A 12,532-nucleotide genomic window follows, 5' to 3' on the forward strand; every position below is an offset into this window, starting at 1 on the left:
TGATAAGTAAAGTTTGCTTTTAAGGATTGTTTTTATTACCAACACGGATTTACTGCACAGGGGAAAAACAAAAAGCAGACGAAAGCGGAAAGCTACAGAGAAGCTTGCCATTTCACAAAAGCCACCGCTGCCGGATTTAAGGAGTTTCACAGCATAAGCAGAGTTGGCAAGCATCGTAATTTTCTACAGTTAGTTGAAGCTAGTTCAAACAGCACATTTAAAAAGGGATCAGTTTATTTTCGAGCTGAATGTCTGGAGTTGGTAGTTGGTGTAGAATGAATATATCAAAGCCCATACAGAAGTAGGTTTCATTTTGTGAACTTTTCGAATAAATCTTACATTATTGTAGAAGGCTGTAGTTAGACATCAAATGAATATCAAAACCTATACAGAAGTAGGTAGCATTTTGTGAACACAGGAATGTTGAAATTGAATAATAAATTATTCAAATTGATCTGGGTGCATTTCAAAGTACTGTTTTAAGCTATTTGTGTAGACTTTGCCATGTTTTAAGCAGTAACTGCCAAAACAGGTAAAATTTCTAAATTTTTACTTGCCGCTTAAACATGCCCAATATGAAATATATCAGCGAACAATTGGGTGCTGTTATACAGCAAGTCATTGTAAATGTTAACAATTGCAGAAACAAAGAATTCCAAACAAATTTTATCGCCATACCATGGTGTTGCGAGACAATCAAAAACTAATAGAATAGCCGTTGAGAAATAGTTTTCTCTTTCGACATATTTCGAGGTCGCTTTAATGTTAAGGAAAGCATGCGAAAAGCGCACCATTATGCAGAAGATATCGCTTTATAAAAGCAAAAAGTCGTGCCTATTTGTTCTTGTCAATTGACAAAGTAGACAGAAGAACCTACACATTTGGTTCGAAAATAGCCTTGCCCTTTATCGTTTATAGTTGAACATGAAGAGGTCCATTTAAAGAGATTCAATAAAGTATTCCCAAAATGTTTGCCCCTAAATATCCAGGGCATGCCAAGGACAAGGAGTGTAGGGCCTCGCATATTACAAAGGGATGAAAACATACCTCAGAAATAACTATTATACTGAGGCAACAATAAATCCCGAACTTTTTTGCTGCAAAAAAAAAAAATTCCTAAAACTTACCAAATATGAGACATGGTAATTTCGCATTATAGGGATTTCGTCAGTTTTTAGCGAAAGCTTGGACACTCCGCTTTCAAATCGGACGAGCGTCGTTAAAAAACTAAAGCACAGAAAGCTGTCAGGGATTTGATCGCAGGTGATTTTCACCAAGAAGCATTAGAGAGAAAATATGCGGAATTACAATGGCTGGTAAAGAAAGTTTGGTCTAACTAGGCCTATGCCACAATAGTACGAACACAAAAAGCCAGTATAAGCCTGTCAGGTCGAAATTTTGCGTTTTTTGATGGAGTTTGGTTGTATAAAAACGTGTGTTAAATAATATCTATTTTTCTAAAGAAATGTGCTTCAGAATTGCAAAGCTTAGAGAAGCAATAAAGTTGTAAGAACTACTGATTTTTGCCTCATTGAAACCCGTGGTAAATCAAGAAAGCCGGATTTTCTAGAATTGTAAACTATAATATCTACTTCTCACAGAATTCAAAAACCGGGTTTTGAAGTCATGCGTCTCAGCTATGATTTCTATACCAAGTAGATTTTTTTTTTTTTTTTTTGGAAAACCGTTGCATTGAGAGCACAACAGATTTTTATCGATATATGAATATCGGACAGATGCCGATACTTTACCTGGTATCGGACATTAATTTTCGATCCGATAAGATACAATCGGACAACTACCCAGAAAAAAATAATTTCGTAACTGAACGAATATCCTTGTTTCCACGGATCTTGCGTTTTTCGTTAAAAAAGAAGAAATCTCATTGCAATGCAGCTAAAACATCGCGTACCCGGTAGTGAGACGCAGTATGTCAAAAGCTGATCACAGGAAATTGTGTTTTTCTGCAGCCCTGGTGGGCTTCCAATGGTGGCCTTGGATGGATCATGTGGCGTACTTCTGCGTCCAGAGCCTTGATAGTCGATCGTGCTCCTGTCTATGCGTTAGGTACTGGGTGGCGATGCTGGCTACTAAGGGGTCGGCTGGAGAAAACACAGAATTATTGGTTAAAAAAAATGGGATTTTATAGTAGTGCTAACTCATGTTGATCAAGTGCATTTAAGTCACTGTTTTTAAATGATGTTGACAAATGACTTAGCTTTCACTTTCTGACAAATATATATTTTTTTAATTTTGAGAAATGTCCATAAAATTAAGTGTTTTAATTAAATAAAGTTTGGTCAAATCGATTTATCTCAATTTTTGAATGTGAAACAATTTGCTTGCTATAGATATTGTCAATTTTCACCTGATATATTGTTACTAATCGAACGAGTTTGCCAATTTACAAGTTTCCTAGTTTATTTTTTAATGAATGATTTTACTTGAGGTTGACCTGACTGGGACTTCACTTGGGCAACTGATGACTTGGGACTGGGACCGCAATTTTTTTAAAAGACTCGATTTATTTTACAAATGACTTCACTGGGACGTAGGTCATTTTAAAATAACGTGTTTACAACACCACAGTCCTAAATCTTTAAAGTAAAATACCTAAATACTCAACACCCCAAATACTCACATAGAAAGTCCTAAATACTAACACAGAAAGGCCCTAAATACTCACACAAAAAACATCTCAATACTCACACAAAAAACATCTCAATACTCACACAAAAGGCCCTAAATAATCAAAGAAAAGTTGAGCCCTAAATACTTACAAGGGTTGCAATCTGACAGTAGGGAGCATATTGAAAGTAGTACTTTGGACACTGTTAGTGCCGGACTCCAGTTGTCCTTGAGTATGTCCAAGCAGATTACTCCCTGGCTATTGATATTGCAATGATATATGCGAGTTCTAAAGGTCACCTGTTGAAAGGTTAATGCAGATTTCAGACTCCGATAAGAGACAAAAATACGCCCTTGGCATTTCAATACAAGGTACTTTTGAAGAGGTTTGTATTTTGGGAGAATAGGCATTGCAGTGTTATATCGACACATATTAGACCACAAGTGGTGTTTTGCAAATGTTCAAAAGAGATTAAATCACACACAGCTGCTGGAATTAAAATGTTTTATAAATATATTAGTCTTATTAATGAAAACATGTTTTCTGACTAGTTACTGTTTTACAAATTTACAAACATAACTTTGCCAGAAGAGCTGATTTGATTGATATTAAGCCTAGCCGCAACAGTCTATAATATATTAATTACCAAAACAAAATATTTTAAAATGAGTTTGCAGATTTCCTAAAAAAAAACTATTTTTTTTAAAAACACAGTAACAGCAAGTGAAAAAAATATGTTGTACACAGTGTCATATTGGCACACATTATAATACAAGTTGTTTTTTGGAAGAGTAAACGGTATTTAACAACACTATGCAGCTAAAATTAAAAGATTGTCCCTGTTTCCGAAATTACCAGTAAATCACTAATAATAAATAAAATAAATTATACTAAAAATTACTATTAAAGTTAAACAGCTAATATTATTAATATTAAAAGTAAGTTTTAAAACCTGAACAGACCTTGGGGGGTTTAAATGGATATTCTGTTGTGAAAATAATGTCGAGGAAAAATACGCCACCCTCATAAACTGAACCGGGCGGCCCCAGAATCGTTGAAACCCACTCGTACAGATTGTCACCCTTGGGGCCGGCACTGGGAAAACACGTTAGTTAAAAATGTAACTGTAGAGTAAAAAGAAAGGCTTATGGAAATCATCCTGTAAATAAAAATTTGATAATTTTAAAACGTTTTATACAAGTTTTCTTTTAAGTTTTTTCAGAAACATCAACTGTTACAAAATCGTAAGAATTTTTTTTTAAAAGGATGTCACCAAATCATGTCATGAATTGAATATTTTGATTGTAGAGTAACATGTAGGCCTATGTAAAGCATCCTGTAAATAAAAATCTGATTAAAAAGTTGGAAAGGCTTATGTGAAACATCCTGTGAATAAAATTTTGATAATTTTTAAGTTTTGTCAGAAATATCAACTGTCACAAAATCGTAACAATTTTTTTTCAGAAATTACGTAAATAGAAATTTGATAAATTGTTTTCCTAATATCTGATAGACTGTTATAAAAACCTTTTTATACACATTTTCTCTGAAATTTGCTAGAAAGACAAAATGTCTAAAAATTGTGGGTATTTCTAAAAAAAAAAAAGTGTATGTACAAATCTGTTAAATGGTTCTTTAATTTTATTTTACTGGACAGTTTTTTTTTGGTGATGTGAACAATAAGTTCAATGAATCTACCTAATATTTTTTTTAAAAACATGTATTCTGTACTACACAACACACATAATCGACAAAACCTGAGAATAGTTACATATTTACTCAATGGCAACAGGCATTGACGTTAAATATTTACTCAAGATTACGGCTTGTTGACATCTTGTGGGTCGATCTGTTGTAATTTTTACAACAAATAAAGCTTTTAATGTGCAACAGAAACTGTTTTTTTAGATTACCTGCAATTTGGTGGAGGATCAAGCGTAATTTCTGCCAACTCCTTTTGTAATCTAAACAAAATAAACATTTGTAGTGATATTATCTCACAAGCTTAGTGTGCAGTGCTTTGAACATCTGTGAATATTTAAACATTTTTGCAAATATCAAACTGTATGTTTGCTTGAAGGCAATGATTTAATTAGTAAATTCAAATAAATTGAAGTGGGATTTAATGTTACACAGTTTACTGTTATAAAAAATCAAAAGGTTTTACTGCTAAAGAAATCCAAAACTTTTGTTCAGATTTGTGGAGTGATAAGAAAGGGAAGGTATGAAGATGGAACTCTTGACAGTTTTATGGCGCAAGACAAAAATTTAAATGGATTTAAACCAAATACCCATGTGTAATATTGTTATCTGTCTGAGTGATTATGGCTGCTGGATCAGTTAAAAACAACCCAAGTCCAACTTCAGCCAAAATAATAAACTGAAGTCCGACTCCCGAGCCAATTTTCAAATTTCGCCAAGATCCAGTTCCAGCTCTGACTCTCTGGCCTATAACTAAAATTAGGTTGATACACAGCTATGCATTCAAAGAGGTGGTTGTACACGTTATGTATCCACAATATTAAGTGGGAAAATATTTAAATATAAGCTATGAACACTTTTGCAATTCACACTTTGCGTTCTCAAAGGGTTTTAAATTTTGGACTACGCAATATACATGCGCACATCAGACTCAGTAAAAATTCCATGGTTAACACAATAAAAAAACAAACTTACTTAACACATGACAAAAAGACTTTGCAGCAACCCTGAGTTAGAAGTACTTTATAGATAGATAGATGTATTTATTCGGAACATCGAGTGCAAAGGTAAAAAAAAACAATTCAAACACACTGTTATGAAAATCAAGGTTCTAAGTTTTGTACCTTTTTGCACTTGAGGTTAACCCTCTTGGGGACTTGGAGAGCCACAGTTTTGAAGCAGACGCGATTTCTTTGGCCCTCTTTTCTCTATCTCCCTTTCCCTTTGTATCATCGCTAGGTTTTGCGTCATTAGGTGCATCTCCGCTTCCAGCAGGTTGGGTCTGAAAATCACAGGAAACTTTAAAACCAGAAATAATAATAGGTAAAAAATATATGTCTGAAGGGTTTCTGAAAATGTCAAAAAAATTGTTTGAATATTTGAGTAATTACATTACAGCAATTTAAATTCATTTGGTCTGACTTTATTCAGTGTTACTGTTCTAAGGACTTAAATCACTGTTTTCAATAATATATTTGACTGGGTTTTTTTGGTCAAAATGACTTGGCTTGGCTTAAGTCTTTTCGGACAAGTGACTTGATGTGACTTGAGTTAATTTATTGTGTCAAATATTTTGGGTTCAAATTAGGTTGTTTTCAGTAAATATCTTTTAATAAAATTATGTTATTGATTTCAATTTGTGCACGTAAAACATTTTGTTACTTTTTATTTAAAAAACTGCTCATAATTGGACAAGTTTGCAGATTTAAATAAATTTATGTTTTATTTTTATTAATGACTTGACTTGCTCTAATGATGACTTGGCTGGGACTTTGACTTGTTATTTTACAAATGCCTAGAGTTGTACATTTTTGCTTAAAACAGTGACAATATTTAAGAAAAGAAAAATAGGTTAACCAGGTTAAAAATTTACCCTAATATACGTTGTATTAACCGAAAAATTATGTTATTAACCTGCTTGTATGTTGAGGTTTCAGTTTTATGAGTAGAGGAGCTGGGATCTTGTATTTCACTTGTTCCATTTTTGTCACTTCCATTGTACTTTGGCGTGGTATCACCACTTGTACTTGGACGTAGTTCACTTGATGTTGACATTGTTAGCTAGACTTCAAATTGCTGAAGTACTTAATGTCTATTTGAATGTAAAAAGTAAAAAGAAGGTTACCAACTTAATTAATTAAGTCCTTTTTAGTTTACATAACAATACTTTTAAGTATGCACTTAACAAGTGTATGAATCCAAACAAAAATGCTCAAAACATAAAAATGGACTTTTATACATTTTAATGTTGTTCAGAATAAAAATGCAAAAAAATAAACAAACAAACAAAATCTTAAAAAAACAAAATTATTAATCAATCTGTGAAGAAGTCCTTTAAATAGAGTTGCAAATTTTAAATGAAGTTAAATTTTTATAGTTATATAGACAAAACAGCTTTAGCAAATTGCTACGACAATTAAGTTTTGTTTTCAAAATTTCGCCAAGAATCTAAACCTTTTTTGTCTACCTTTAGCCAACTTTAAACCGCGGCAACGACTTTCGAATATTTGCACAAAACACAATTTTACGTAATATATTTTTGTTTAAACCTTTGTCAAAACAAAGTTAATTGTTTCTTGCTTCAAAATTCTCCAAAAATTTTTATCACGGCACGTTTTTTGCCGCACGCAAATTTGAGCGAGAACAAAAACATTTGCATGATACGATGTTTTACGAATTAAACACATGTCTTTGACAAATGTAACATTTCCTAACATATGTTCTCAATAATGATTCATATGATGAAAAATAGGTGGCAATCACACACAATAACACCACGAACGATATTCTATTTCTGACAAATCGTCTTGCGTAATCAAAACACTTGAAAAAATGCGCAGGCGAAAGAAATATTTGACGAGAAAGGCATTGTTAAAAAAAACGTTTTCACAGGTAGCCATTTTGTGTTTGAATTTTAATCTAAGTTCGCCAATTTTTTTTTAAACATACTTGCTTTAATAAGAAAAATTACATATATACTTAGAAATTGCTTCTTTTATTGCTTTACAGTACATTTTTAATCCTTTAAACTGGAAACACCCGAGATAATTTAAAGATGGCGGCCAACTATAGGTGGTTTTTCTCTAACGCGTTAACGCAATGAAACAAACTTTCATAACGGAATACGTCACTTCATCTGTGTTACACAACCTTGTAGTTTATTGTGATTGATTTGTTTAGAACGTAGTCTTGTTATAGCACGGGACTTGATTAAAAATGCCTACTGATAACACAAAAAACGCGAAATTCGCTACACATCCAACAAAGCTGTTTAGGAAATCAACTATAAAAAATCCAAGGAATAACAAAGCTCATTATAAGTACAAGTTTTCTCAATGACACATTACCGACACACAACTAATGAATTACTGATTGAATGTAATTTTGTCATTATTTAAGCTTCATTTTGTTTTGAAGGCTTTTTTGCACCATTTGTAAAGCATTTCATTTGCTATTTTTTACATTTTGTGAAAAAATACTCTCACATGACAATAATAAACATCACATCTTCTTGCACTGGTTTTTAACCTTCGGGTATATTCTCATATTATGATACTCGTATAGACATGCTATCTTTGACTGCTGTGTTGAGACCGAGCATCTGTAGTTCATTATTTAACGTGTTTGTTTGCGTGCGCATTCGAAAAGTCTGATTAAAATCGTTCTGGCCATTTCCTTTTACCGTTTGCATCCTGCATACCGAGGTTGTTGACTTACCAGTTAATCCCTAACGCATTCGCTTTTGTACGGTGGCCAATGTCTCACCTGTTGAAATATACAGCTGAAAATCGTAAAAACAGTCTGCTGCATTTTAATTCACATATGAACACCTATTATTTAATTGTTCTAACATCGTTTAAACTTCCAAAAAAGGGGCATTTTAAATACAAGTTTTTCTCTTAGGTAATGACACTGTAGAGAGCGAGCGTCTGTATTTGGTAGTTAATGTGTTCGTTTTGCGTGCGCTAAAAGTCGTTCTCGCATATTTCCTTTCCCGTACATCCTGCTCATTAACTTAATCCCTAGACATGCGTTTTCCTGGACGTTAGTCGTATCCCAATTGTACTGCAAAACCAGTCAACGATGCTCTCCTTACTGGCGACACGTGTTTTTACTGCGCTATAAGCTATTTCATTTAAAGCGAGCTATGCTGAATTATTTGAACGTACAATAGATTTATAAGCGACTTGACAGTATACACTTTGAAATGCAATGACAGTTTGTTTTAGTTTCGACATAGTGGAGTTCAGACAGTACGGTGGTCATGTCTCACCTGTTGAAATATACAACACTAATAAGTTTAATATCACTGACCTAGAAAATAAAAAAAATCCTAACATTCTATACTTAAGTTTTCACACTTCATCACATATTTAGGTGACCTACTTTTAAATATTCACCCTAAACAGACAAGCATAAATTTAAATGAACATTTGACAGCATGTATTGGTTTTTAGGGTGTACGTGTTCAAAAAAACTTTTATTGTTACATGCATAATATATTTCCAAACCTGTAAGTGCAAAATTTAGCAAAAGGCAACAAAACATCAAATGTACAGTTCACAAGTTAACTTACTTCTTGTTTTTTTGTTTACTGGTTCAACAGTTTTATACAAAGGTGGGGCGAATCAAAATCTAAAAAGGCTTCAACAACCAAAATGTAGTACCATAGGAAAACAAAACTACAATATGTTACAAACTTATACAGTCGTTTTGGTCCATGTATTTCATATAAACTGCAAGTTAAATATTTAAGAAAACATCTATGTTTTTAGTAAGTACATTATTACAACGTATGCAGTAGCGTAACACACATTGGCGCCAAACTTGGGTGTGCAGAGCGTTTTTAGATACCCTGCATTTCTCATAGGGCGTCAAAATGCCCTGCAAATCGACCAAGTTATCAATAAATGTGTAAAATAATTATTGTAAGAATTCCTGTAGCACACTTTAGTTTCCCAAAAGTGATTAAAACTTTCCTGAATTACCATATAGGTGGGCCATAGAATACTTTGTTTGTTCTGCAAAACATTGTTACGTTTTGCCAATATCAATGGAAACTTTTTTAGCCTAAAGGTGCGAAAACGTTAAATGTTTGGCTCAGTGATAACAGGTAACAGCTGTTATCTAAGGGCCCACATTTTTATCTGATTAATAAGCAATGTGAGGATGTTCAGAAAAAAACGCGCTGTAAAAGTTCGGCGCCCATGGTAACACATACAGGGAAATCGATAAGAATTACATACATCTATTAAAATAGCGATATATGTACATGCTATGAAGCTGCATCTAGCAGCAATTGAAGAAACTGTTGTTTCAGTCAACATTTCTCTTGATCCAGAATAAGTAGCAACTGCATAAAACTGTTTAGGAAACCGTACAGTGTTCGAGAACTTGTAAAATCAAAACTAAACAACCAGTTTAGGTTTTCTTTCTTAGGTTATCGAATCTTCGAGATAGATCATCAAAATCAACTTCTTCATTATTGTCCTGGCCACTGTTGTTCGGCCCAGGTCCAATCGAATCGCCAGGCATTCTGGTTGGTACTGACGGCAAATCGGGAATTCCAAGTCCAGGGGAGCCAGACCTCGGTGCCGCTACAGGGCCGGGGCCTCTACTGGGGCCAGGAGGGCCAAGAGAATCATTATAAGAGGGAAGGCTTTCTGATTTTCCAGGCGACCCATTCGGAGTTTTAGATGGAAGAGGTGGGGCTTGTTTTTCCTCGTTCGGATCCGTGGGTGAATATGGGGGTAGGGTCGTGGAAGAGTTAGGGGTGCTACCGGTGGGGTACTTCATGGGGGCTGGGTCATACGGAAGCTGGGGCTCCGGGTTGTAAGGGGCAGGAGCGACAAAACGAGAAGGCTGTGGAGCGAAAGGGGCAGATGCAGAAGCAGCATAGCTGAAAGATGGAATTTGTCCACCACCACCACCTCCGCCACCACTACCACCACTTCCACCAGCTCCGTCTCCTGGGAAGTCTTTGTTGTTGAAATCCATGAAATCGGTATCGACCCCCTCTCTACCTTCCTCCAACTCTTCTGCCATGACTCTAGGATCCGGCGTGAACTCCACATTGGCCACTTTGCAGATTTCAATCAGATATTGCTCAACCAGGACCTTTTTCGGCGGAGTCGGATCCAGTTTGACCATGACCCGCTCGCAAACGGTGCCCACCTGGTTCGAAAGGCATGCTTCCACATACTTTTTGCCATAATATGCCCCAAGCAGGTTTTGAACGATCTTCAATTCTTGGCAGTATTGTCCGAGACGAGGCGCTGCCCAAATCAAAGTAGAAATTGGCGTCTTTAAATTTTCTTCCAGGACTTTAGATTGCTTCATAAGCCCGACACGACCTTGAAGTAAATCCGCATACATTTCTACAAGCTCCATTGCTTCAACGAGGTAGTCTTCCCTGATAATGCTCTCAACACGGACCCTAGCTCTGTCTGTTTTCGCATTTCTGACGTACTCCGCGATTTCAGGTCTTGCTCTTAATGCTAAATCCGTTTTCTTTTTTTCCATGAGTTTCAGTCGAGTTTGAACCAACCCTAAGTTGACCTTTAACTTTTGCTCGTTGAACCGTGGTCCAAACATTTTGTTTTACTTTTATTATATACTGCATTACAAAAATAAGATTTAATTATTTAGGACTGAAATTCTACTTTTATTCAAATAATAAGTTACAGTAGAATTTTTTGTCCTTAGCAATTGGCAAAATTATGAAAAAAATCAAACAAAAATTATTTTTATTGCGAAAAATACCTGAACTCAAATTGGTTAGATGCTCATAAGTTGCATGTGTTAACTGAACAATCATGGGGTAATTTAGGAGTTGAATAAAATAAACTTCACATATCCATGCTATTTAAAAGACTAACCTAAGCAAGGTTTATCAATTGTGGCTAGGTCATTTAAAAATGGTCGCTTGCTGGTTTACAATCTTACCACACAAGGCACATTATTTGGGTTAGGGTGGATGTAAGCATTATTATTAAACAATAAATATAATATTATTTGACTCACCCAAACGCTAACTGACACCTTAACCCTAATATTGCATATTGCTTTAATAATAGTTTCAACGCTGTAGTAGGATTCTAGACCAGAACCAAAATAGTTGTAATTTATAGTTTGCCAGACTGAAACTAGTATTAGGTAACTTTTAAAGGAATTTGTATCTAGATTTATTTCAAACATTCAGTGCTTCTTCACTTTTTAAAGCTCCTATCTTACACTCACAGGGCATAACATTTACAAGACTCAATATACGATTACGAACACATGTTTAGTCCAAGTTTAAAATAGCGGCCTATTAATTTTCAGGTCATTTAAATAAGACCAAATTGACTAACATTCTCATATCTGAAACAACAGAAGACTATACGGCGCTGGTCTAGAATCCTACCACAATGAACATTATTTGGGTTAGGGTGCGGGTAGGTTAAGCAATATTATTAAATAATAATACTTGACCCACCCTCGCCCAAACACTAACCGACACCCTAACCCAAATATTGTGCGGTGATTTATTAATTATTTCAACGCTGTTGTAGGATTCTAGACCAGCGCCGACTATTCAACATTGCTAGATTATAATCTGAACACTATATACGGACCGCATGGGCATTAAAAGCGAAGGGTGTAGTTGGAATGAAATCACAACGTTCTAATATTATCAAAACACACCAAATGACGAGAGCGCATATGATGTATGACGTCATATCACGTGATGCACCTACCTTCAGTCATATGACTTCACTTCTTATAAAGACAGTAATGTGACTTGTCGGAGTATTCCTTAATTAAAAATTAATAAAGAACATTTTTCGGGCCTTTTACTGACGTGTTAGGTGTTTAACAAAGGCCACTCAGCAATAGCAACATCTTGTTGCTTTTTCGTGCAAAATACCAAATGTTTTATAGCTAAATGTTTCTGTATCGATGCATTTCGGATGGATAAATGATAAATTTGATTAAACTACGCAACTTCCTATAACAGTGTGCGTTTCATGATTGCTATAAACAAGTCATTTTTGAATGTCTTAAGTTCTAATCAAGTTATTTCTAAATTAACTTGAGTCCAACTCAAATCTTAAAACATAATAAGTTCCAGTCACCAATTGCCCAAGTTGAGTCCCAGTCAATTCATTATTAAAGCAAGTCAACGTCAAGTCGAATCACTGATATAAAACTTCAACGACA

The 12,532-nt window shown here is 34.8% G+C and overlaps 2 protein-coding genes across 2 annotated transcripts; both read right to left on the reverse strand.

Annotated features, from left to right (window-relative positions):
• Nucleotides 1–36: 36 nt before the first annotated feature.
• Nucleotides 37–6,418, reverse strand: LOC146134610 (ubiquitin-conjugating enzyme E2 E1-like). The gene is made up of 6 exons (XM_083397397.1): nt 6,245–6,418; nt 5,455–5,612; nt 4,543–4,593; nt 3,592–3,724; nt 2,781–2,928; nt 37–2,102 (listed from the first exon to the last, which is right to left on the reverse strand). Exons 1-6 carry the CDS (start codon nt 6,383–6,385, stop codon nt 2,005–2,007), a joined length of 729 nt encoding a protein of 242 aa, XP_083253523.1. The 5' UTR covers nt 6,386–6,418; the 3' UTR covers nt 37–2,004.
• A 2,360-nt stretch (nt 6,419–8,778) lies between these two features.
• Nucleotides 8,779–11,844, reverse strand: LOC146134611 (IST1 homolog). Its single transcript, XM_083397016.1, has one exon. The coding sequence runs from the start codon at nt 10,922–10,924 to the stop codon at nt 9,752–9,754; it is 1,173 nt and encodes a 390-aa protein (XP_083253142.1). The 5' UTR covers nt 10,925–11,844; the 3' UTR covers nt 8,779–9,751.
• Between the last annotated feature and the right edge of the window lie 688 nt (nt 11,845–12,532).

The sequence above is a fragment of the Ascidiella aspersa genome, chromosome 9 (genome assembly GCF_963924565.1).
Source record: "Ascidiella aspersa chromosome 9, kaAscAspe10.2, whole genome shotgun sequence".
NCBI classification, from domain to species: Eukaryota; Metazoa; Chordata; class Ascidiacea; order Phlebobranchia; family Ascidiidae; genus Ascidiella; species Ascidiella aspersa.